The sequence below is a fragment of the Pagrus major genome, chromosome 20, assembly GCF_040436345.1.
Source record: "Pagrus major chromosome 20, Pma_NU_1.0".
Lineage (NCBI taxonomy): Eukaryota > Metazoa > Chordata > Actinopteri > Spariformes > Sparidae > Pagrus > Pagrus major.
Genome location: NC_133234.1, coordinates 22,646,485 through 22,674,477, shown reverse-complemented (window position 1 = coordinate 22,674,477; position 27,993 = coordinate 22,646,485). Strand labels below are relative to the sequence as shown.

Here is a 27,993-nt window from a genome sequence, read left to right as displayed (position 1 = left end):
TATAGGATACATTTTTCACTTGACCACATTTATTGCAGTGTATTAAAAACAGAGGTGAACATCCATTTAAATGATCACACACAGACAGGAAATCAATGTTTACAGCTAAAAAAAAAAAACCTGGTTCCTTCTTATTTTATTTCACTTGTATATAAAAAAGAGAAGACCACATGTTGAAGCAACAGGATTCCCACGTGTAACCTGATTCAGTAGTTTTTATTTGTGTCTAATTTAGATTCGTTCCGACTGCATCCCACCCTCAAGCTGCAGTAGCTGCTTAGTAAACGGCTGACTGTGTTTTCTCGATTGTGCAACACAGTATGTGGAGGTTAACCGCAAATGTCTCGGTAGGTTCGTCTCATTACAAGATGCCACATTTCTCATCATTACGAGATAATTACGCTGGATTATAATTATAAGACAGTTCCTCATCATTTCAACATGCTGTAATTAAGACAGGAACATTCGATAATTAAATCAACTGGTAGCACATTGTTGTTGTTTTCCTTAGCGACTGTTGTAAATTGAGGTTTTTGGACACATTGGACCACCATCATTAACTCCAGGGTTTCTTGTAAGTGATATAAGTAATTTATTCATAAAATAACGAGGTCAGACACAGTACAACATGTTAAGAACAGAGCGAGATCTTTAAGTCACGGAGGCATAAACGTCCTGGAATGATCACAATATGAATCTGTGCTTACAGATCAGGCCTAGATAAACACACAGCGTTATGATTAGTGTTTGTGCATCCACAGAACCGCATCTTTCGTCTCGACTCTTTTCATATATAAAATCCCGGTGGAGTGCTCGAGGCATCACGTACAGATTACAGCACAAGTCTTCAGGAAATGCAATATACACAGATACATCAAACTCTTTATTTTACACGTCCACAAAGTGCTGAAGAGGAGGAGGCTGCCTGGCTGGCTGCTGCTGCAGAAAGCTGCAGTGCAGAGAGAAGCGTGCAGAGCTTCAGGGATGGGAAGGGAAGGATGCAGAGGGAGACGTGGAAACTATCTCTCGCTTGCTTCCTCCTGCCAGCCTCTTTCAGGCTTCCGTTCCTCAGCAACTGAGTGAAGAGAGACAAATAAAAGTGAGAAGAGACAGGCAGGCGAAGGAGACGTGCTGCCACAAGAGAGCACCTGTCTAGTCGACCTATTTTTAGGCACGCCGTGCGCTAACTATACCATAAAGTCTCTGAGGCAGCGATGTGAAGGAAAAAGCTCCGGCTGCGAAACTGAAAAGTTGTTCGAGCTTTTGTTGTTCATCACCCTGGGCAGCCTCTCCTCCTCACGGGCTGGTTTTCAGAGAGCAGGATTAACAAGTTAGCCACGTAACTTTAAAAAGAGAAATGTCTTCTGAAACTTTGCAATTATCAACGTTCGGGAATGAATCATATTAACAATCTTTTTAACAGGGATGCAGGACGATAACGTCTGATCTTATTTCCTGTTTTCTCCCCTGTGTTGTTTTGCTTGATTATGGTGCCCACATGGGACTGTGAGGAAAAGTCACTACATCCATACCCTGATAACCCACAATACTACAATATATACACAAGTTCTCCATCACTCTTAGATGACAATTTAAGACAGTATTGATGTCTGATTGTTGAATCATCTATACAGAATTGCTTTGGTCATTTAAGTTATGGTTTTTATTTTTAGCAGGATGCCTTTATTTGTCTGTGGTCAGACTTCTTCTTGACACAGCGTGTAAATCATGCAGAAATGACATGTTTTAATCACAGAGGCTGTCGTGATACCAGAGTATAAAACCTTGGTCTAATACTACGATGACACCACGGCAAAGGAAAGAAGTCCTTGGCACACAAAATAAGATCAATTTCCCCAAACATGAACCCACATATTTGTAAAAATGTCAATAATAATAATAATATTGTTTTTTACAAAGCTTTGGTACTTTCAATACTCTCGAATGTGGATATCGTATCGTTATAAACACGTGGTATGGTAAAAATATCACGGTATGGAGTTTTTAAGGTTTCCTCATTAGCTCCTTCAGCTTGGATAAGAATTGATGTGTAGAAAATGTGACCATGTCGCCTGATGTAGGCGCTGCAGTCTTACCGTTGAAGGATGCCTCTCTTTCACTATGTGGCTCCACTGAGTCTAGATCGCCATAAACTTATCAGAACCCAGTCTGCAGCGGGAACAAGAAGGACCAAAAGTTTATTATTAATCACACTTGATACCACGGTGAAAATGTAAACATCTTGTATTTCTGAAGTGACGGATGTGAGCGTGGTCTAAGTGTTCAGTGTCCATTTGCTCAAATATTAGAAACAGGAAACGAATACTTACGCTCCTTCATCCTTCAGTAGACTCAGGAACTTGCTGACTCTGTAGCCTGGTTCCATCTAAAAAGACAAGACACGTCAACTCTTAGTGCACCTTACATTTTACAAACAGACCCCTATTTTCTTCTTGAACAAGCATCTGTTTCATTTAAAAATTCAGATGCGAGCTGTTGAAATAGCTGCAAACGTCCTGGAGTTCACACTTCAGTCTGCACAAACAGGGCTGAGGAGGAGGGGAGGGGGGAGAGGAAGTAAAATTAATGGCAACCTATGCAATAACTTACAGTATGTCTGGAATCGCCTGTAGCTACTAGAGTGAAGACATGAGAGCAGTCAGAAACATTGGAATGAGAGGAAAAAACATAAAGAGAAGACTGAGCTGAGAATGTGTGTGTGTGGCTGTTTTTCAGCATGTCTCGGCAAACACACGTTCATACTTCTTCAGGCTCAGGATGGGGTTGGGGTTGGGGTTGGAGGTGTGGTGGTGGTGGTGGTGGTGTTGGGGGGGGGGGGGCTGCAGGGTGCAGAACATGGCTGCATTTGTGCATACCACAGCAATTACACAGCATCCAGCCTCAACAAACAGGCAGTACACATCATCAACATACCACAGACACGTAGTCAGCGAGAGAAATTAACGGCAGCCAGCAGTCAGATTTAGGTCAATTTTCTGCTGCTACCTGTCTTAGTAAACAAACTGCAATTAGGAAATACTTATCTCAGGAACAGCGAAGAAGAAGCTGCTGTGAAACAAAGCAGTTTTGGCACAAACGCCTCCAACAGTACAGTTGGAACAGACTGTAATTGGCTCAGGTTTATGAGTCAAGATCGAACTGAAAAAATGTCTTGGAACCAAATTCATATCTGACAGGTTCAGCTTTAAAGACAGCTACACTTCCAGGGAACTGCAGGATCTGCAAAACACAGATTAAAGTTGAAATATCCCGAGTTTTAGTCCCTGATATCGATATCAAGCTCGAAAAAAATCACCAGATCCAATGATTCCATCATCAGAAGAATCAGAATTGCCGCACCAAACTGAACTCACGAAATTCAACTGAAATCTGACAAAAACACAAAAGATCCGTCCTCTGCTGAGTATAACAATTAAAGTCTTTATTCACGGAGCGTTGCCAGAGAAAGTTTTGCAGATAAGTTGCCACCTCTGGAGCGATGATATGCTGCTTTACCGACACAAAAACTAAAATCACACCAGGATTTTCTCCTTAAATAACTGTCTTGTCATTTGACAGGTGAGAACTAGCAGAAACCACAAGTCAAGTGTGTGCGTGTAGGAAAGAAAACAATTAATGGTAAAGCTAGAGATAAAAGAAATCACCACGAAACTTCCCCTGTTAATTATTTATATTCAGACAATTATATTTTTTGGATTAGAAGTTTTCTGAAAGTGTATTTTTGAATGTGCCAATGATGCATTGTCTAATTAAATATATGTGTTTTTTCCAACTAAAAAACACCTTATTGTTTGTTTTGGATGTTTTCTTTCCACTCTTCTGTAAGAAGATGCAAAATAGCACAAATACACAAAAAAAGGAAAGACTGGTGCCTCCCTTAAATATCTAATAAATGGATCAAATTAAAGCCGCCACAAGTCCTTATGACTCACATTCAGATCATGAAGCTTCCAAAGAACTTGGGGAGTGACGCATGACTAATCTTGACTTTTTGCACGATCAGTTGAATTGATTATCCTGCTGTTTTGACAGGGTCAGGGCCCCTACAAAGCTCTGCAAATAAATCATCCGGGTACGGGACAAACAAATAATGACACAGACTTCAACAGAAACTCCTCGACCAAACCACAAACCACCCCCGAAGGCATCTTTAAGAGGACGAGTAGACTTCATGCCGACTGTGCTTATCTACATAAATACAAGTGGTGTGTTGACAAGAAGCCAAGAATCTGCTGTGGGTGTTTGATCCATGTTTTCATGTCCACGGTCGGACGGGTTTAATGTACAAATATATGTTTTATCACCTGCTGTATACGTTAGCCGCGATGATGATGGATCTTAATTCAATTTGCTCTAAATTGTAGGTACACAAGAACCACCAAGTGGTGTATGATTGTTCTTATGAGTAGCTTCCCTCTGATTCAGAACACATGAATGTAAGTTGGAAAGCGCAGCAGTACATGGTTTCAAAACGATGGGTCTCAACCGTTTGGAAAATGGTTTGTGAACTAGAAATATACTGGATCCCTCTGCTCAACAAATCATCAGCGAAGCCACACAGTTTTTCACTCCAGCTGATAGATGACAGTTTTTTGTGACGGAGACAGATTGTGTTGGCTGCTGGGAATGCCGGCCAGATGTCGAGGCAGAGGAGGGACAGGGTGCTCGAGCTCAGACCGCACTATTAGAAGAACAATAACACACAGGCCGGGCCAATCTGAAGTTTGTGTTTCTGAATAAAAATGTGAAGTGATGAGGGAGTTGCTGAAAGACGAGACTGCCCTGGTCTTCCTCACTTACCTTCACTGAAGCCTACTCGACCTTTCTATCATCAAACACCATCAGTGTGCGTGGAGTTACATCAGCATTACATTTACCATTAGAGCGACTTACAGCCAGTGAAAATGTGAATATTTGACACGAGTTGACTCCTTTACCAACGCCAGCAGACAAGTTCGCCTCGTCACATTCGACGTCACAAATGGGCCGGAAAACAGCAAAAAGCAGCATGGAGGCCAGTGACAATGTTAAGGTGGTTTCTTTTTTACATCTTTCACTTCAGTTTCCCTTTCAAACTCAGCTGACTGACATGGTTTAAGCGCTGTTTAGAACGGAGAACCTAATGACGCGCCGTCGCCGGGCTCTTTCTCAAGTGTCATACCATCATGGCGGAAAATGGCACGTTTCCATCAGTGCTGATTGGAGCTGTAGCCGATAAACATCTGTGACTGCTTAAGAGTCATTAGACCTGGGAATGAATACCTATCTTACATGTTCACACTGACGGCAAAAGCCAGATGTTAGTGGGTGTTAATGGTTTTTTGACAGCGGTATAACGCCCTGATTCCACTGGGTATGTCTCTGTAACCACACCTGTGCGACGCTGTTTTGTTTCCTAAGAGCAAATGTCTCCTGAGCGTCATGACTGCCTGATGTTATTGACTTGCTCAGATTGTGTTTATCTTGTCATTTTAACTTAATTCGGTCAGTTTATTTTGAAAATTGAGCGTATGATCTATCTAATAGCTGTCGAGACATTTCAGTCTGGACTAAAGTGGTTTGGTTGCTAGCATTCTGCTCAGCATGGCTACAATATACAAATGCAAAGAGAGTGTAATCGCCTTCTCACCTGCACGGACATTTCAATCAGCATGAGCAACTTCTTAATGCCGATCCACAGATTTTGGCCCTTCACAGCTTTGGCTATGCTGGCCCGTTCAACGTCCTGAAAACTCCCCAGCAGCTGTGGGGGGAAGACGAGGAGAGGAGAGCACTTAGCATGAGATAAAACAGGTAATATTCAGAGTTCAGGTTCTGAGTAAAACATCCTAACACCTTCATTGTATTAAGTAGTTTTGGGGTTTAAAGGTGCTCCTGCATGTGTTCAACGTATACATGTGTAGCTGTGAGCTTCTGTTTGAGTGTGTGTGTGTGTTACCTCCAGGGCTTCGACCAGCTGCTCTCCCCTCGAGATGTTGGGAATGTGGATGGTGGTGCTGAAAGCATCCAACATCTCCATTTCCTGGAGGACGTCTTTACGACTCGTGGTGCCGATGATCAGCAGCTTACGGCCCTGAAAGAGAAGCAGACTTCAGACTTTAATGTGTTCATTCAATCATTCATTCTCTCATATTCTTGAGCCGCTTTCTTCTTATATCAGGTTTACTGCGGCATTAAGACATTTTGACTATCATTCGATTATTAAAAGAAAAGGAAACAGTGACAGGAGAGGACAGAGAAAGAGAAATGAAGATTGGAGCAGATGGATTGTGAATTCTTTATGTTCAGTTGAAGGCACCGCACACTGTGAGATCTCGCAGGTTCACTGTGTGAGATGGTTCTAATAAAATCTTACTAGAAGTCAGTGTCAGACTGTACAGTACGATATTAATTTGGGGGCATGTCATGTGTGATGAATGTTCGGTGAATCATAGCCCTGAAATGCAAGCGGAGGCACGGAGCGCTGTCGTGGCCCAAACCCCGGATTGATTCCATCTATGTCGTTATTATGTTTTAACAGTGCAGCCAAAGGAAAACATTTGGCCGTGGTGCTGTTTTTTGTTTTCTCTTTACTGATACGCTTGTAATGCTTGCATCATTTCAGAATACATTCTAATGACGAGAATTGGTCCTGAATTTATGACTCGTCATGCAGGCTGTCTTTAATAACCAAAGCTCTTACTGGTTGTTGGTGGTCGGATCTCAAAATGAGATGGAGGACCACCAGATTTTACCACATTTCTCTCATGACTGTGCAATTTTGAGCAGTCCCAGATGAAGGTCAGATGAGGGCTGGTGATGCTTGTGGTAACCTTCCTTAACACTGTTACGTTAGATTATAGGACATTTATAAACACTTTGATAAAAACTTTCTCTTTTGTGTGTTTATATTAGTCGATATATTGATATTGGAATGTTTTCAATTTCAATTTTTTATTGGAATTCGAGCTATAATTCTGTCATTGTTAAACCTTTACTAAGCCGTTTTTTTTATTTTTTTTTATTAACATTAATATGTACTTTATTATGCATTCATTAGCAGTTAACTTTGCACTTATTAACATTTTTTGCAGCTACCGGAGGCATATCATTAGGGCGAGTTTCAAACTGGTGCATAACACCAAACTGAGTGATTACAAGTGAAACATAACGTCATACAGAGAAATATTCATTGTGTTCCCCTTGAAGCATTAAGCCATGCTACTAGCAAGCCTGCGACTGACCCGTCCTACTCTGCCTCTGATCGTGCCTTGGCCATAGTAGGATTTGTAATTTAGCATTCTGGTCGTACATATGTAGTGATTGTCCACATCAACAGATGAAAGTGTTTAACACTGGTAAAATGTAAATAAATGCGAAACATTACATTACATTTCCTAGTGTTTGTGGTAATATAGGCTGCTAGTCTGCAGCTTATGTGAAAAGCACGATCCTCTTTCAAATGAATGAATGGACACTAAGGACTCAGTCTTGGTACACGAGGCGTGCGTTCTACCAGGTGAGCTACCTTGGCACTCTCACTTAAAACCTGACAATAAACCACTTTATGATACTATTATTAACACTTATATAGTCTTACTAACACATTAAAATGTTAATAGGCATCTTTTAAGAACTTATAAGGGCTTCTTACCTATGAACTAACGCTTATTACAAGAGCCTTGATATAAAGCGTTACATAAGGGCCTGGAGTCCCAACAAGAGTGTCGAGAAAAGAAAATGATCAGGAGACAGGAGAAGAGAGGACAACAGAACAGAACGTAACAGGACAGAAAACAACAGAAGACAACAGCAAAGAAGACAAACAAGCAGAGAAGAAAGAGGAGAAGCTAAAGAAATGTAGCTCCACTAAGCCGACAAGTTGGAGAAGCACCAGGAGAAGAAGACGAAGCAGGAGAGGCAGAGGAGTGGCGAGTAGACAGGGGGATTATGGCTGCCGGCTGCCCCCCCATGGCGTGGGGGGTTGTGATGCTGCATGCAGATGAGGTGCCACACAGGCGGCGGTGCTGCCAGGTCCTGGCTCTCTCACAGAGCCCATTCTCCTCCCTGTCCCCCTGGCCTCCCCCGGCCCCAGGCACCCCGCTGGGCCCAGCGCTTTACAACCCCAGAGGAGCACTGCAGCCAGGCATTCAACACCAGGCCCCGCGCCACTTCTCATGCACATGCAGCCATATAGTGGGGCTATACTCTCATTCACAAACCCATCAACAACAGACACACACACACAAACTACAACCAAAGAAACTATGAGAAATGGGTCTCTACCTCCACCATTCACAGTGAGCACAACAGGCCTGGACCAAAACACTCGCTAATAACCATACACTCACACACACAGTCGCTCACACATGCCAGTCTCAGCCAAAGACCTCCAACAATTCCTCACAAGACACTACGCTGGCATCCATAAGATCTGCTGCCCTCTTTCTGCCACCTCGGGACTAGCAAGCCCCACAGTGAGAGTGCTACAGAAAGTGTTTGTTACCTTTGGAGGAGGTTTCTTCAGCAGCACCAGCAGAGCTTGTAACACCAGGTTGGAGAAACGAGGACCAATTGGGACGTAGTCTGTTGAGACGGATCATATCTTATTAGAAGTTTTAATATAAACATTGATTCACAATTGAATCTTCATCCACATAAAAATTACCTTTACAAGAAAAAAAATCAGCAAAACACCAAACACTTTTTTTTAGCTGCCTTGTAGTCCAGTGACTCTGAGGGACAACTGGGGTCTTACCTAACAGACGTTCGATGTCATCCACAACCACACAGCTCAGCTGGGACTTGTAGGCATCTTCAAATATCTATCACAGGAGAAAACAAGAGCCAACAGGTCCAGATCAAAAACAAAAATAGGCAGAGATTCATGCATGACCTGAAAGCACTAAAGAGAATTATTTCTTTGTTATGCTATGAGTACATGCCTGTCAGTTTGGATTTAAACGACATCTCTAAATGTTTTCAGTTTAAAAATGTCTTCCATATTTCTTGAGTCAGTTTGAGTACTGACTCGAAGCTCACTTTTACTCATTTGTGACCATTATAACATGACCTAGCTATTTTATATTCCAATTAATTTCATCATGCTTTTAAATGGAGATTATTCTTAACAGAATCCACAAGATGAGAAACAACAGCATTAATAAAGCATAAACATTTTCCACAATGTTAAATACTTTCTGTACGAATCCCCATCCTTTCTGCAGACTTACAAAGAATTATCTTTGGTTTTCATATGTCAGGACTTTCTACTACGTGTGTTACCTTCTTGATGGCTTGGCATTTGGCGATCTCCGAGTGTCCGATCATCTTGTCGGGGGAGCAGATCTTGATAAAGGGGAACTGAGATTCTTCAGAGATCTTAGCTGCCAGTGCTGTTTTCCCACTGTTAGGTGGGCCTGAGGGAGAGGATCGATCACAAATCAGCTGTTTGTAATAACACAAAGTCCCAAAATATATCCTTCACACACGTTTCAGTTTTTATCTTAGGGTCCTTTAGAAGGATTACTGTGTGTTTAACTGTTGTATGCTGACTTTGGCCTGCGTGCTTGAGTTGCATGAGGTTAGTGTGTATAAGTCTAACCTTCCAGCAGCACAGAGACCAACGGTGTGCGGTCGCTATTTTTTGTCTGCTGCACCAGCAACTCCCCATCTTCCATGACCGCTGACACCGGGTCACCCCATCGGATGATCCCATTCATGATGTAGCTGGCGTAGTCCTCCTGGTTGGTACCAAACGCCTGGACGGGAAGAACGAAGGAGAAATAGTGAGGTTGTGTTTTGTTTGAATGTGGGAGACCGAGCGAGAAAGAAAAATGACACCATCCATATATAGATTGGTTCCCTATTAAAAAAAAGACAAATAAACAGCGACAAATATGGACTGAAGCAGAATATTTTAATTCGACACAAAGAGACAGTAAAGAGATGAGCAGAGTGAACTTACAGGTTTGATGTCGTTATTCAGCGAGGCCAGGAAGTCGAGCCTGCTGACCATCAGCTTCTCTGCCGTCTCGATGTTTACCTCCACCGTGTTACTGGCCTACAACAAACAAACATAACCGCACACACAATACGAGTTGAGCGACAGAAGATAATGAGTTACTCTCATTCCTGGATGAACTCCATGCCTCCCGCTAACAAAATCCATTACATGAAGTATGGCACGTTTAGATTGCACAGTGTGTCGGGAGACAGTGCGCTCCCTCAGAGCAGAAAGGTCAGAGCGAGAGGAGGAGGGAGGGAAGAGTAAGTGTTCAGAGGAGTGAAGAGAAACATCACAGCCATCAGACATGTGTAAGGCCCCTTGTCGGTCATTTATCATCACCCTCTAATATCTGCTGCTGCGTGTGTGTCTGTGGGGGCAGAGCACTTAACAAATGAGAGCTTCACCTTATCTGTGTAGAATTGAGTCTATGCACCTGATAAAACACTTGAGTGAGGGCGCGCACACGCACACACACACACACACACACACACACACACACGGGTGGCTAGTTAAACTGGCACTACACTGTACAGCAGTGTACTGTGCCCACCAGGTTTTAGTGTCAAAGAATAATAGAGATTAATACTCACAACCTCATCCAAAAACAAGTATGTTTAAATTAAACCAGCAAATAAAAATTATGCTTAAAGTGGTTATTGTATTTTCCATAATAATGGTGGTATAACAAAAAACTAGAGGTGCGATGAAAACAAAAAAAAATTGCAAGCCAACTGACCGAACACAACAATTTTGCTTACTTTATTGATACTCTGACAAATAACTGTTGTATTTGCATCTTTACTACTAAATATGCTTAACCATTTATATCACAATATCAACTGTATATCAGAATATAGAACAGATTAGATTTTTAATACTAAAAAATAGCTACCAGGACCTTTTTCAGCCCTGAGTATTGTCTGCAGCTCTGCATACTGCCCTTACAACCTCCAGCAATGACAAAGGGCAGACTGTATTTAGCCAAAGTCTCATCTCATCTCATCTCATCTCATCTCACCCATTTAGTTTGTTGACTACCATTCCGAATCCTCAAGTTTGGCATTATGGCCGTCGTTATCTTGGTTTTTCGGAGCCAGAAGTGACCATAGTGGAAAGAGAGGGGGAAGCTGGGAAGGATATCATGATTGGATGTGACCGAGAACTTCTCAACTGTGAAGATGTGCTGGTTTAGACTGTTGCCCAGACAAATTATGAACAATTTAAAGACCACATATTGGGGTCTGTGAGATTGGACACACGGAGTCACTAACAGTGAAAGCCCTTATTTAAAGAACTCCTCATCTTCAATCACAAAGAGCAAATGGACAAGGAGACGTATGGAGTGTAAATGTGAGCAGTAATATGGAAAATATGCCTTCAGCACTCTGACCTTGATGTGTCTGTTCATGGCAGTGGACTGTGCAGCCCTGACCAGGCCCTCCAGCTCGGCACCGCTGTAGTTCTTAGTCTCCACAGCCAGCTCCTTGACATCTACGTCGGCGGACAGCAGGTCGTGCTGACGCATCTTTGCTGTGTGGATGTTGAGGATCTGAATTCGTCCCTTTTCATCAGGCAACCCTGAGGAATACAAATCCCACGTTCACTATATTACCTTGGTATTGATCTATCAGCGCCTCTTTTCCTGTCCACTTACAGGAATGGATTTAACTTTTAAATGTTCACTGGGTTGTTTTAGTTTTAATTCCATTTCCAGTATACAGAAATAAACTGTACTGAGTTAACAGTACTGTGAAACCACATCAGAGTGTTTTTTACTTCTTACCGATCTCCATCTTCACCTCCAGTCTTCCTGGCCTCAACAAGGCCTCATCTATCAGGTCAGGCCTGTTGGTCATACCTGAGGGAGCGACAGATGGACAGACAGCGGAAAGGCGAGACAGCAGATGAGTTAGAGAGAGTGCAGGTGTTCAGGGATGAGCCTGTGGGTTGTGTTAGTTTGCGGAAATAGAAGGAGAAAGTTTGTGTCTGAGCACCTATGACCAGGATGTTGTTGAGCTGTTCCACGCCGTCGATCTTGGACAGCAGCTGGTTGACCACGGTGTCGTGGACTCCTGTGCTGCCCGCCATGCTGCCTCGCTGTTTGCAGATGGCGTCAATCTCATCAAATATGATGATGTGGAGGCCGCTGTTAGCACCGAGCTGCTCAGCAGAAAGACATGGAAGGAAAGGAATTACAAAAATAAAGAAAGTGAATATGTGCTGTTATCAAATATCTTCTTAAACTAGTAATCAGTTCCTCAGTGTTCTGAAAAATTGTCTTTCCAGTTGAGGGTTGTGCACAATTACTCAAGTGTTTTTCCAAATTATTCCCTAACCCATTATTTCTGAGACTAATATGTAACAAGATGACAGAGACACTGCAGATACTTTTCTTTCAGTACCTACCCTCAACAGAGAGACAGATGGAAAAAGTGAGGGAGCAGCAGGGTGGGGGGTTATCCCTCCATCTACAGACCTGTCAATCTCAGCCGTAGCATTTAAAGCAGGTGTGGAGCTGTCCTTATTACACACTGGATGGTGTGTGTGTGAGTGTGTGTGTATCTGTGTGTGTAGGGAGGTCTAATAGGAGGTCAAAGAGAGCCCAGCCCCTCATTAGGTGGTGAAGAGTGAGGCTCGACGCTACTGTCTGACCATCCAAAACAACCGTCACTGCTGGGTTTCAATGCTCACACACACACGCAGAAACACACCAGAACTTTACCAAAGTTATTACAGCTATGTCTGTCTAAAGGGCAGATCTCTCCACTCCTGAAGAAATTAGTTTTTTCTGTTTTCGATAGATGTAATGCTCATCTGTGTTTCAGGGGGAGAATACTGATCCCAGAGAACAGACTTACTGCGACTTTTAAATCAATGTGTAAATAATAAGTAAATCAGTCTTGTGAGCACGCGTATCTACTGTAACGTGTCGTCCCCTCACCCTCTTCTGTTCCTCCTCTGCGTCTGCAAACAGCTTCCTGATGTTGGCCTCAGACTCTCCAACATACTTGTTGAGAATCTCGGGGCCGTTGACGATCTTCGGCTCCCGGGCCTTGAGCATCTTGCCAATCTGTCGAGCCATCAGGGTTTTGCCGCAGCCTGGGGGTCCGAACAGTAGGATTCCCTTCACATGCTTACAGCCTGGAGACACGGAAAGGGAAAGAGAAGAATACAAGTCAAATTGAGCACAGGCAGCAAATGTCTCTACTTGTTATTAAGCTCATATTTTTGTTGGATGAAGCTCAGACAGAGGACTTCTAATACGATGCTTTGAACTTGTTAATCAAGTGGCAGTAATTACTCCTGTCCTGAGCCAACATCTAGGGCATGATTTGCATATTTTTCCTTTGGATGTGCAAGTGTTGGCCTGATTCAACATTCAAATGATATTTTGAAGTCAGTATTTTATTCATGCTGATGTTGGGTTGGACACTGGAATTGTATGTACAAGCCTTTCATCAACTTGTGTCAAACAGTCAGGATACACGTTTAACAATCAATTATTTGGACGATATAATTATGCTTCAAATATCACAAAAGTCCATTAGTGATGATTATCTTACAAAATAAAACATGTTAATATGCCAACCTTAGATTTGTCACAGCCTTTATTTTCTGCACTATCCATAGACTTTTTGTCAAGGAAACCAGGGTGATGCTAACTTCCAGGTTAGCCTACAAAAATATGTCATCCTTGCTGCTCTCTATGACGCCTTTGTATTTTTAGTCATAGGGCCACTTGCAGTTATCTTGTGAGAACACTATTGTCTCTCTAAGAACTGCTAATATGTCTTTCAGCATTTATCAGGTCGAACAGAATAATAATAGCACTGTTCACTGTTCACAATCACTGTTTTCAGTTATTACATTCAGCTTGTGTTTAATCCATGTCTCAATATTATGGCAATAAAACTTTGAATAATTCCTTTGTGGAATGTAACATTCCCTGAATCACTGAAAGCCACAATCAACGATTAGCAGGTGAGGCAGTGTGCTCCTGCGGTGCCTGGACCGTGACTAAAAACCCCTGACAGTGATCCCTGTGCACACTCATTAATAGATCTCTGACAGCTGTCAGATTACTATGATGATTCACTTTGCAGAGGACAGCAGCTCATTGTAATGAAAGCCATCAGGTAGTCGTCTTTGTGACTCATACACAAAACCTCCCTTCCCACACACATGTGCATAGTCCTAATCCTTGCTCCCAGGACTAGAAGTCTTGTGAAAACCTGTTGTAAAGACCTCTGAGCTCAGCAAATACACACATTATTTAAAACTGGGACACACAGACACTCTATACCAACTGTGCTAAGGGCCTGAGGCAGCGTCCGGCAGTGTGTGAGCTGACCTTTAGCCGGCTGGTTGTGTGCAGGAGTCGGCCTTTGGCTGTGGCCAGCTGGCTGCTGTAATGAGATGGCATGCCCTGATAGAGCATCCAGCTAAAGGTGAAGCTGTAATTGGCAGGCGTGGGGAGCAGGGAGAGCAGGCGCTGACAGAGGGGCGGTGTGCATGTGCACGTCACACATTTTGTGTGTGCGTCGGAGCAAAAGTCTGAAAGTTTCACCTTGTCTCCCCTTTGCTCCCCAAGAGGTGAAGCAGACAGACAGAAGCTTCAGTGCCTTCCCTCCCAAAAACAACACAACTCCCCCCCCACCTGTCATCCTGGCTGCTTTTCCTTCAGCAGGCCCAAATGGCAGCTCAGATGGTTATCTGGGGCCTCTCAATTAGTCTGGGCTAAATGTCATTAAGCAGGTGCAAAAGGCCATTAAAAGACCCGCACTGTAAACTTTCTCCAGTCTCTACACTTATGGAGAAGGAAATATAACAAAATAAATCAGGAGTGATGTGATGAGAACAGTTATAAGTCTTTTCCAACAGCTGGACAGTGGTTGCCTTTTTCATATGTAATGAAACCCTGATTCCAAAAAAGTTGGTAGCTGTGTAAAACGTAAATAAAATCAGGATGCAATCATTTACAAATGAAATGAAATTAAGTTTTACAAAGTGTTCCTGAGTCCATATAGTAATATCCTTTATACAATCATTATGTTTCCCAAAGTATTGAACCTCACCCCCATCCTTGCTTGTGAACAACTGAGCCTTTCAAAGGATGCTCCTCTCATACCCAATCATGACACTATGACCTGTTACCAATGAACCTGTTCACCTGTGGAATGATCAAAACAGGTGTTTTTGAACATTCCGCAAATTCAACACAAGCATATATTTACAAAAAATAATGAAGCTGATGAGGTAAATCATTAAATAAACTGTCTTTAGTTACCAACGATTTAATAAGCATGTGAGGATTTGCCACTTTACTTTGTTACTTATGATAGTAAAAAGGAAACTTTGGGTTTTGGGCTGTTGGTCCCCTGGTTGAAAATGTTCTCACAACACAGACAGTCTTGTGAAATCGTCATCTGACTTGCAGCGAGACAGTATAAAAAGGCACAAACAAATGAATAAGTGATGGCGAGATAAGGAGAAAGAGGGAAACTCACCCATCTGTTCTACTATGTCTGTAGGGAAGACTCGGGAGGCGAAGGCTCGACGGAAGATGTCAGAAAACTCCTTGTCAAGGCCGCCAATTCCCATCCGCTCAAAGTTCCAGTCTGGGCTGATGATGGACTGGCGAGACCCTCGGGTCTTGGATTTCCCTGGAGAGGGTAGATGTTTTGCTCAAAAGGAGGGTCTAATGTTTTTGATTATATACTGAAAAATAATAATAATAGGCTGTATTTCTAGTGTGCCTTTCAAAACCAGAGCCACAAAGAGCTTCACCAAATACAATACCATATAATAAAGTTGCAACGATACTCAATCATAGAGAAATAAAACAAAATAAAACACAAGAAAAACAGGGATAAAACAAGAAAGAAACACAACCCAAAATCTAGCGACATTTAAATATTTCAGTAGATATTATAAAAACAGTATTCAAATGCTTGAAAAAGGATTTTTCTCTACTCGTATGCGCTTTTTTGCTCTGGTTTTTATTGACTGATATCAGAGGCTGCTGCAGGAGATGTTTTGAGTTCTTTGCAGTGAAATTAATATGGTGCATTGAATAAGCTTTGTCTGAACAATTGCCTTGTCTTTTACAACATTTTGTTTCTGATTGATGTGTTTAATTAATCATCACAACATTCATACAACCAGATTGTATTGCAACCTTGTTATGAAGGTAAACTGACCGTCAGGTGGCCATGGCACAGTTGGACCTAAATATTGAACCACTGCCAACAAAATGTGAAAGGGAGAGCAAGATGTGCAAAATGTGTGAACTGTGCCCCCTTGTGGCTTTATAAAGAATCATCCATCCTGCAGCCAGTGAATGTAGAAAACATTTGTCTTTATTTATAAGTAAATATGAGGTTTGCAGCAGTTTGAGCAGCACACTATTTGTTGTGATCATCATGTTAGCTTTAGTGACTGTAAAGTGGGGCTTAAACCATAAGAGACACAATTAAAAATAATTCCAAGTAATCAACTATCCATACTGTAGCTACTTGAGTGAAGCCCCTTGTTTTTCAATAGGTGATTAATAGCTAACTTTTATAAGAGTCGTGTATAAGGCGTGACACTCACCAACCAGAGTCATGGACGAACTCTCCGACTTATCAAAAAGCACCTGACTGTTTCCCAGCAACAAACCGATCTGAATCTGAGGAAAGATTAATAACAAACACTTTACGTCTATAAAGGCCTTCAAAACCAGAGTTACAAGGTGCTTCACAAAATACAGTACAATATAGGTGCAATGATAGAGAATCAGAGAAATAAAACAAAATAAAAGGCAATAAAAACAGTGAATTCAAGAACAAAAAACAAGACATTTAAAGCACAGAGGGACAAAACAAAATATAAGACAAACTTCAAAACATATGAATAAATGCTTGTCTGTTAAGGTGTGTTTCATGAAGCTTTGAACCAGCTTTGAAACTGAACCACTGATCTGATATTCTGGGCAAGTTTGTTCCATAGCCTTGGGGCTAAAACAGTAAAAGCTAGATCCCCCTTTGTTTTAACTTTTAACAACGTTTGATTCTCTGATCTGAGAGGTCTCAGAGAGAATAAAGGGATTAGGAGCTCTGAAATGGAAAGAGGAGCCAGACCATGAAGGGATTAGAAAGTAATAAACGACAACAAAAATCTTGATAACCGTTCAGGACTATAATCAGCAGTTATGTTTACTCTGCCACAAGACTAACATATGTACATAAATGGAAGAAATGTGCAAAACTTAGCACTTCAACTACGTGTGGTTTAAATAATTTGTGTTCATTAAAATGAATAACTTCCATGTTATGCATAAAAGCCTCTACAGAAGAACATTGTGGTACCTTGGGTTTCTTGCCAGAGCCCTGTTCTCCCTTTAGGATGCTGGGGTCCATGGCCTCAATATCCTTTATCATTAAGCCAAACAGCTTATCACAGAAACTGAACCCGAGCTGGGGAAAAACACACACACACACATAAAGACACCCAGTGAGTAAGGCAGAGATAAGGACAGAAAAACTAGTAAATTAAAATAATTCAGTTGTTTCATTCAGTTGTATTTATAATGCGTGTTGTGCTTTTATTGTGAACCTACACCGCGTTCTTTCATGATTTACGTATGAATAAGTCTCTCTCACATCTACAAACCTGAACAGTTATACCACTAAACTCTACAACAAACTCAGAGCAAAAACTTAGACTGACACATTATAATCCCCTTAAAGCCCCAAGCACCTGCTGGCCGATGCTGAAGGCCTGGTTGTTGAAGTGCTGGATGAACTCGCTCGCCAGGTTATCTGAGTCGTAAGGGTTGCTGTCCACATTCTTCTTCTGCAGGAAGTCGATTTCCACCGTCATGGTGCTTATACACTGTTTGGACTTATCAAACTTGTATTCTGTTACTGTAAGGGGAGAAAAAAACGATGATTAGGTGATTGGGTTTATAGTTTGGATGATTTCTGATAGGATGGTTGGTTCTACTCAGATTAGAGAGAGACATAAATTGTGTTTCCCGCAGGTCTTCAGGAGACTTTTCCTTATCCTGGTGTCGTGCTGTCTAATTAAAATTAAAGCTGAATTAATTCATTTTCATGGCCACTTCGGGGATGCAGAAAAAGAAGAAAGTATCAGGTTCTTTAGCTACTAGAAGCTATTATTTCTTTACCAGCTTGTTGCTAACTTTGTCTGTCTGCTTTTTGTTTTATTTCTTCTGCTGGAAAGGGATTGATGAGGGCCAGAAAACCAAAACAATAAGCTAAAAGGGGCTAAAACACTACATAGAGCTTGAGCAAACTGCAGTTGGGTGCTTATTATTTGAGGGTTTATCACAACAATTGACCGCTTTCTCATTTCATATACTTATTTGATCAATTGTGATTGTGAAAATACCGATTAGTAAAGACAGTGCTGACGTTCACTGTTCTCAAAACCTACCACACATTTAAGTAACTTCACCTTAAATATCTGCAATATACATAAAATACATAAAATATCAACACTTTACACAATAATACGTGGCAAATTATTGTGTTAAACAATTTAAATGCGACAAAAAAAACTGAATACTAGTGTTATGTTATGCTCTAGGCAGACTACCAGACATAAAATTGCGCACTGGTTGTGAATACTCAATGTTCTTGTCAATCTGCCTCTTTATTTTTAGAAACAGAGCAGTCAACTGTTTAAAGGTGATCTTTTCCAATACAATCCTAATTGTAACAAAATAACTACAACAAAAGCCAAAAAAACTACTTGTTTTCTGTTTCATCATGGTTGTCCAACCATTTATATGCAATACACAGAATTACACCAGCAGATGTCGCCATTTTTGTCTGTATCAAATGCTTCCAACTTAAACCATTTTCAGCACAACTGCCTCAGAAAGCTTTGTCTCCCCCACCACTACTGAATACCCCGTGCAGCTCTGTGGTATATCTTCTAGTGTCTCTGATATTTATGTTCGGATAACGTTCAATTAGACACAAGCTTAAAGGCAGGGCCTTAGCTCATTAGTCTATTTGGAGTGGTTACCAAATCAATTAATGCCTCGTTAGCAAGGCAGTTATAATCAGCATTTCCTGAGTTTGATATGACTTGTAGGAACCTTTTCCGATTCAAATTGTCTGCATGTCTTCAAACTGCTGCTAATGCCTCATTATGGAAATTATAGATGCTGTAAGGAGCTCTCTTCTAGACGCGGCTGATATTTCCACTGCTGCCAGGTAATTAGGAAAATTACACCCGGTAATAATGCTACATTATTCATAACACAGTTACCAGGAGACAAAGATGAAATATTGTATCCATTATGGAAAGTAATTAAATGCTCAAATGCTGTGATAGTTAATCCAAACAGGAAGAGAACAGAACCTTTTGATCAAATAATAAAAAAGAGCTATGGTTTTGCCATTTTTCTCAGGACAATGTCTGTGAGGCTCATTCATTCTTTCACTCGCTGGATTATATTTTCATTCCTCCTTTTCACTCCTGATATGCAGACAGTATCATAATAGCGCCCATCAGTTTGGGCATCACTTGGCCTGAGGGAGCTGAGAGAAATATCTCATCAAAGAACAGGCCTCGTCTTTCTCTGGATGCTGGCCAGCCTCTGAGACCGATGTGCAGTGACACCACCTACGCATATTGCTATACCATCTCTCCCCGTGCTGCTGTACATGTTCCCTCCACCCTTTAAGACATGCTAAACCCTCTAACCCCTCGTATAAATCGTAATCTGCAGGATATGACCATCAGATGTCAGCACAGTGACAAAGAGCGACAAAGACTGCAGTCATTCAAGTAAGTCACATGTAAGCTGCATTAATCCTTCAAAGTCTGAAGGTTAGATTTGATGTCAATGGCTATCATGTTTCTCCTGATGCAGGTGTCTGTGATTCAAAAGGCATTCAGAGATAAGAGAGAGACTGTCAAGTGCTGCTAATCAATAGATGGCTGATTAATGGCAGTCTTCACAAAAGGCTCAAAGGATGTCCTAGAGCAATCAGAAGTCTGTGCAGCTGGTAGATACATGTGGTGCTCCTCTAACCTGTCACGATTATCCTCAGTTAGCACTTGATGACATTTTGGGCGCCAAATCCTAAATGAACACTTACAAATCTTAATATTGTTAAATTCTGTTGACTGTTACAGCCAAACAAAGGCTGGAGGACCGTCCACACCAAGAACAATCACTATAACAATAATGATGTGAGCATCCAGACTGATGATACACGGTACGTACTCAAGCTGTGTCGCAGCTCGGGAAGGTGGATAGAGGTTTTCTTCAAAGATGGTCATCTTTTGAAGACAAATCTTATTTATAACAATCATATGAATCAACATCAATTATCCTGGGGATTGTCAAAAAGGACAACAGTGAGGACAAAAGGAGTTCAGAGACTTCAGCAGTGCCAAACGTAAATTACTGTACGAGATCCCATGAAACTTTGGATGGAGGATGGGTATTTGGCTGGTATCTATAATTGCGTCAAATTTGATGTGGATCCATATAAAAATCCAGATCTTGCTGACTTAAATATGTTTTATTTGATATTGGACTAGCCTCGATTGAATTATAGGGGACTGTCGGGCCTTGGCAGAGGTATACAGTCTACTAAGTGCCATTCTAGTTGTTAATGTGTCAGTCCATCACTCAATATTTTCTTAACTACTCAATCATTAGCAGACACAGCCTCAAGCCATTCGTGCCAAATGAGGACACACACTAGAAATATACAGTGTCATTTTTCATAAAGTCTCAGTATTTCTCATAACATGGTTGGTTGGTTGGGCACTGTAGTGTAGATAGTAGCAGCAGCAGGAGTAAATAGTGCCTTTATTCGGGATTATTTTCAGCTGCAGATTAATATGAATTTGGTGCAGTAGTGAGCATTTACAGCTGCATGACAGTATATGGAGTACTGCGTAAAAATAAACTACAGTGTGCGTGCGTGTGTGTGTTCATGGTAATGAACTAACATGTGACCAAGTGCAACAGTTTGGCTTATTGATGTGTTTTTGGACAAAAGTGGAGCTCTACAGCACACAGGAAGAAGATTATTCAGAATCACCAGTCTTCTGCAATGACACTGAAGCTTACCTTCCACCTCTTGTCCAATCGAGAGGCCAGCCCATTTTCTCTATTAAGACAAAAAGCAAGTGATTGATTTAATTATTTCCATGTCTCATCATGTCTTTCTGTATTAGGATACATTACTGGAATGGAACCATTTAGCCAAATATTTGTTAATTACATTTTCCAGAAGAACAAAGTTATCAGGTAGAAGACAGCTATACTTCAAATGAAGAGCACTACACATTTCACAGAGACATCAGTGCAACTTTCCTCTGCAGCATGGTCTTATTTCACAACATTTATACACACTAAATGCATAACTCTGACATATAATTTAGTCCACCTTAAATGGCTGTACATGAGCTGTGGCCAATGACGGCTACCGTGTCAAATATAAGTCAGTCAATCAATAATTCATATTTAATGAGGTAAAATGGTAAAATAAGACCGTTCTGAGGAAGTTGCAGTAGTACCTGTGTGCCGTTGTGGCTGCCATGTTTATAGACGGAGGAAGAGCAGGCAGAGACAGGCAAGCAAAAAAGGAAAAAGCAGTAACAGACAGATTGAGACAAACAAAGAGGACCATGCAAAGAGCCCAAAGACAACCACAGGAGCTAACGTAAGACTTTTATGAGAGGACATGTTGACTCAAGGTCATATACTGCGATCAAGGTTTAAACAACAATATGTCTACAGAAGAAAAACTGCTGTTCATTGGCGCTTTGTAAAGGAAAACTGTGGATATCACCTGTTAAATAAATGTATTACTTAGAGAGAAAATATAGGCATATTTCATTTAACATTAAGACTTGGAGATTAATCATTAGCTACATAAGCAAAAAAAAACAAAAAACAATCACTCAGCAGGAAACAGTTTATCAGCAATGCACAGCTTCCATCGGACCACACAGTAATCATTGAGATGATGTGGCAGAGAACATTTTGCTCTTGAAAACTGAAACCTACCTGTGGCAGGCTGAAGGCAATGCTCCCAGAGCTAACACTGGGATGTCTCTTCAAGGTGAACACATACTTGTGGGTTAAATTGCGCACAGTCACGTGTCTGCATTGAGACAAACAGTGAGGAGACAGAGGAAATTATTAAATAAAGAGAACAAATATCAACCTAGATGTTACCGTTCTTCCTCTTTCTGTACAACTTTCGCTTCAATAAATGTTAAATGTTAAATATTCAAGAGAGTATATATAAAGTTCATCCACCCATTCAACAGACAACCCACACACATATACACAGATTACACACACACTATTATTTTTATAGTATGACGCACAGTTACATGTACCAGAGGAAATCCCACTCACTGTTCAAAATGCGGCTCCTTCTCATTGATGACGGCACAGTTGGTCAACGACAGTTCGTCTGTCGGGCATTTAGCCGCTTGCATAACCTGAAACAAAGAGAGTAGAGAACAATGTAAACAGAGACCCCACTGAGGAATTAATCTTTACAGACTAGGGATATATCAGCCAAACATCAGTATCAGCTGTCATTGACATGTTGGCAAATAAGATGACTTTCACTGTTAGCAGTGGCTGATGCTTATCTGATGTGTCGCATCAATTTTGCGCTGGCACATTCATGAGCTGCTGGCTCGTGGCATCCCTGCCATCAGTGTGTGAGGCTCTGTTAGCACCGAAAAATACTTATCACTGAGAAAGTCGTTGTGTAGCAGGATAAATAGGGTTTTAAAGCAGTTACTTTCCAAAACCATTTCAGTTATTTTTTATTCTTTTTAAAATCAAGATTTTTTTGTGGATGGGGGTGGACAAAATAAAGAAAGAAATGTCACAGCCTAAAGACATTTGGAAGATGTAGTTTTTTTAAGGCTTCTGCATTACGGTTGGGTGGAAGTCTTTTTTAGATCACTTTGAACTCATAGGCAGTTGTGTATTTTTCAGTTTATAGTACAAAAAAGGGCAAAACAAATTAGATAAACTGAAGAATTTCATATACAGCACATGACCTGCTAGTGTACCACTGTTGAAATGCATTTAAAGCGAGTATTGTGGACTGTTATATGAAATAATCTGAAGTGTTTACAGTTGTTATGCATGGTCTCCATAAAGTAGAACAGCTACAGAGAAAGGCAGATTGTATTGGTCAGCTCTCTTAAGGCTTTGCTTCCACTTGCGCAAAACCACCATGACATGCATGTTGCTATGGTGATCTCTTTACACTGATAAACCTTCAGTAATAAGTTCCCACCACAAAACTTCCTGCTAGGTCTGAATACTGAATGTCACATGCCTGTATGCCAAGTGACTGTAAAAGTCATTAAAGGGCATACTATACAGGATGTTTCAGTTTCTGTTTGGAGACACTATATAAAATGTGCAGTAAGAGATTCTGGGAAAACATAGCTGATTGGTGAGTCTCACTGCCAGGTCGTCAAATATCAACGCTACCGACCTGGCAATAAAACTCACCAATCAACTGGCTTTCTCCAGAATTGGGGGCACCCAGAAACGTTGTGAACACAGGGAAGTTAAAAATAAACCAATACAAGCAGAGGGTATGGTCTCTGCAGATCAAACAGCCATACACTTCTGGTGGGTGTTTGTGTTAGGTGATACCATAGCTTGAACAGAGGGTGAAATAAATGTGAATCAAGTATTGTAAAACACAAAGGCCGTGCTGCAAAAGTTCCTGATGTCTTTCCTATACAATGTGATAGATTACAGTAACTGTCCGTATTGTACAACAGTGGGATCTGTGACATTCAACACAGCTCGGTTGGAGAAACCATTACGTGCTGCACACGGACTTATTGGATTCTTATTGACTTTTTCAAAGATAGCTCTGCTTAGCCTTACTGACTTATGAAAATGATTTTTTAATGTTTATGGCCAGTAATGTCTAAGATTTTTAAATTCTTAATAAGGTTCAGCAAGATCCTCCTATTTCATATCTGTCGGGCAGTCTTTAAAAAGTCAGCCAAATATTGCTCAAACACACAGAACTTTATTTTAATTCTAGTTCAGTTTCTAAAATCCATTTGTTGGCATGCTGCAGCCATTAAAAAAAGAGTCACACTCACCCACATAATACATGCTACAGTCCGACAGTGTGGGAAAAGACGAGTTTAACAACCTCAAAGATACTTAAGGGGACATGAAAGTGGGAAACTGGATGTCAAGGGCTTAAACATCATTATGAGGAAAGCCGCAGCTCTTCAGCCTCTGCTCTTGACTGAAATGCATCTTCCCAGAAACTCGATGGAGTGAAGTACTATACTGCTTCACACTGAGCTAGTCAAGTCTGACCTACAGTATTAGCTGCTGGCTAGGGGATTCAGTATCCCTCAAAGCTATGGTGAGGCGTGCACCGTGATGAAATATCAACTCAAAGGTTCAGTTCACCATAGCCTCTTTTTACTTGACCTCAGAAGAGTACCAACTTTAGGTAGATAAAGCATTTGTGGTCTATTACAAATCAGACTATTATGAACTGTATAATCAAGAAAGTAATCGACAAATTACTCGGCAAGAACTCATACTCTCTGGACCCGTTTTCAAATCAACGAATAGATACATATACAGAATACTAAAGACAACAATTCAATAGGAGTATATGGAGTATAGGAGTAATAATGTCATCACAGTCTTTTAAAGTTATAAGAAAATCCCACTCTGATTTAGCCTTTCTTAGAAAAACACTGCTCTCATTCCAATAACCTAATTAAGTTACCTACTGACCTACATCTCAAAGACATCAAACTTAACCTAATTTAAGCATTTCAGTATCTAGGCTATCAAAATATAGAAATCTAGAGAGAATGTACTGCAGATAAACCACAGTGAAATTACTGTCCTATTACTGTTCTCTTATGTTAATGCTTTTATTTAAAATTGACCTCTTCCTTTTATTGCATTATGTATGATTGTATTTTGATGTTTCACCCGAAGTTTTGTGAGGTTATGCTCTCATTCTTATAGATATATTTAATTTCAGCTGTATTTTTAAAAATAATTTAACCTGAAAATGTGACTTGTGAATTGTGCCTTTGAGTTAAAGTCTAATTGCGTAGAAAATCTAAAATCTTTGTTCTGCACCAGAGACCGTGTTAAAGCGGGGCATTCTTTACATTGTTTCCATATAATCAGCTCAAATGTGAAGTGTTAATGAGGTTCAGTAAGTCCAGTATCTGTAAAACCATATAATCTGAGCAACTCTCCTATAGAGGAAAGCAGTTCCAACAAAAACTGAACTTATTAGTTCATTGATTTTTCAGTTGCTGCTGTTGCATAGTGAAAATGTATTGTGTACTGTTCTTTACTACTTTAATAGGGATGTTATCTCAGTCTCCTGCCTTGTCAGGACTACATGTACAAGGTACAAGATACATCTAATGTAATTTTTTAAACAAGGGTTCAAAATACAAGTACAATACGAGTCCTTGAGTCCTGCTACATCTATTTTAGGTAATGGAGTGTTGAAGAAGACTTCAGGAGTATCACAGCCTGGGGAATTAAGCTGCTCTGTAGTCTGGTGGTATAGCAGCGGATACTTCTGTATCTTTTGTCGGATGGCAGCAGGGTGAACAGACTGTGGCTGGGGTGGCTGTCATCTTATATTATTCTGTGGGCTCTATGCAGACATCTTACTTCACTGATGCCGCTGATGCTCTGTAGATAGCTACCTGTGATGTTCTGAGCAGTTTTAATCACCCGCTGTAGAGCCTTCCTGTAATGGGCCGTGATGAACCATGCCAGTTTGTGATGTTTCCAGTCAGGATGCTTTCTAGTGCCAGATTCTTTTAACGAGGGTGGTAAATTAAGTTATAGCTAACTCTGGTACAGCTAAGAAGCTGTGCACTGTCACTATCAAACAAACAAACAAACAAATTGTAGCCATTATGTTAATTGCAGCCATAACAACCTCCATGAATGTAGGATTTAATGCAGGGTTGTTGTGTTTGACTGCAATACTTTCACTTTTAACTAGGTGATCTTTGAACACAACTGTGGGTTTATGTAAACTAGGGGTCGACACATACCGAAACTGATTATCAGAAATCAAGGGGACTGATAACCGGTATTTGGGACCAATGTTCATTTGCAGTAAAAATGAAACTCAAAATTCGAACCTAAGTACATTTTACGCAAGTACTGCTCTGAAGTACAATTTTGAGGTAGTTTAATCTTCTGCTACTTAATACTTCCTCTCCACTACATTCATTTGATACAGTTAGTTACTAGTTACTTTGCAGATTCCCATTATTTTAGCGTTTATAGGCTATTAATTGTGACGTGTTACCAATCAGATATTATAGTGGACAGGACATTGTGTGAGAGGATGCTGCGTCGGAAACCAAAGGAGAATGCAGATATCAAGGCCAAGGCTGATAATCAGTCTAACCCTGATGTCAACAGCTGCATAGTGAAAGTTTTTACCCATTTAGAAAGCTGCTACATTTCCCTCCTTTCACATCAGTCCTGGTCATCTGCCTGTTCCTCTTGTTCATTTAAACCCCTTTCATGTTCCTTAATTTCACTTCAGAGACATCATTGAATTAGCCTTTAAAAGTTGGAGCTGTGTTTTTATAATCTCAGTAAATAACAGTGTCAATACCCAGTGAGCCTTTTCAAGGAAATTGCTCAATAGGTTGCCATTTAGCATTTTCACGTAAAAAAGGCGTTTAAAAAACAGACAGTGGTCACCAGCTGCTGCTCACGGGGAATACAACACTGACTGTGTGGCTAAAATACGCACACTGTTACACATTTTAACTCATATATAGTACAACAATAGTAAATGTACAACATGTTAGCGACAGTGTGAGTGGTCATGAGATACTCCACTCGTCTTCCGGGCTGCCGACGAAGTTTTGAATGACATCTGATTCTGCCACACAGGCTAATGCCGTGTTGGCTCACTTTACGTGTCAAAAAAAAGCTTCTAACACTTTAGCTAAACGCTAGCTTTAGCGCTGACTGCTTTACGTAAGTGCTCTACTTGTGTTCAAATGATAATATTCGCTTTAAATGAACTCACCCGGCCGCTCATCTTTGTGTTTTATACTCCAGTTCAAGTGCAATTCAGCCGGAACGAGTCTGCTGACAGAACAACTGCAGACGTCGGTTGTAGCGTGAGGGAGGCGGGCTCTCCCGACGTGCTATGATGTCATCACGCACACGACGCAGAACAAGGAAGTAAGAGGAGATGTAAACCTGTGACGTCCTCCTAGGCTGTAAACGACTTCTGTAAAAAATGAACACAGAAAAGGTTTATTGTATGATTGTTTATGCATAATAGCATTCTGAATGATTGTGTTGCTCATCAGATGAATCATCTATTCAAGTTGGAAGCCAAGATTCATTTTAATTGTTATTTTATACTACGAAAATTGACCAGAAAATGTTACTTTCACATTAATTGTCTGGATCTATTTGGGAAATTTCATATCCATAAGACAAAGTATTTTGAATTGTTCATCTTTGAATTTGGAAATAACATTGAGTTTTAAACTTGTGTAAAATGTGTACATATAACAAATCTCCCTAAGATATTATTTATAGCTATTTAAGGGAGATTGCTATGGTTTTTTTTGTTTGTTTGTTTTTTGGATTGTTGTGTTGTGTCTTAATCTAATACCTAATACTAAGTAGTTTTTCAAATTAAAATACTAAAATTACAGCTATAAGTGAGGGGTGATGTGGAAAGGAGGACAAATAAGAAACTGAACTGGGGTCAATATTTACATTTCATAGAAAAAATATTCACATTAATAATCCTCAGTTATAATTGTATTTTTCCCTCGTCTGTATTTTGTATGACAAACAAGCAAAGTGCTTAATTTTGTTTGTTTTTTAAGAAGCACTTGGATACCATTTCCAAGATTTAACGTGTTAATGTAATAGAAAAAAAAAGTAGTTTGATTTT

General features: G+C 40.6%; 1 protein-coding gene across 1 annotated transcript; it reads right to left on the bottom strand.

The window, feature by feature from the left end:
- Positions 1-7: 7 nt before the first annotated feature.
- Positions 8-27,201, bottom strand: LOC141015682 (vesicle-fusing ATPase-like). The gene is made up of 22 exons (XM_073489830.1): positions 27,106-27,201; positions 22,413-22,498; positions 22,056-22,152; positions 21,114-21,153; positions 17,750-17,916; positions 17,359-17,466; positions 16,604-16,679; positions 15,517-15,672; positions 12,951-13,150; positions 12,004-12,169; positions 11,793-11,867; positions 11,400-11,587; positions 9,968-10,063; positions 9,605-9,761; positions 9,286-9,419; positions 8,759-8,825; positions 8,507-8,586; positions 5,960-6,094; positions 5,651-5,764; positions 2,331-2,386; positions 2,097-2,169; positions 8-1,075 (listed from the first exon to the last, which is right to left on the bottom strand). Exons 1-21 carry the CDS (start codon positions 27,115-27,117, stop codon positions 2,139-2,141), a joined length of 2,241 nt encoding a protein of 746 aa, XP_073345931.1. The 5' UTR covers positions 27,118-27,201; the 3' UTR covers positions 8-1,075; positions 2,097-2,138.
- Between the last annotated feature and the right edge of the window lie 792 nt (positions 27,202-27,993).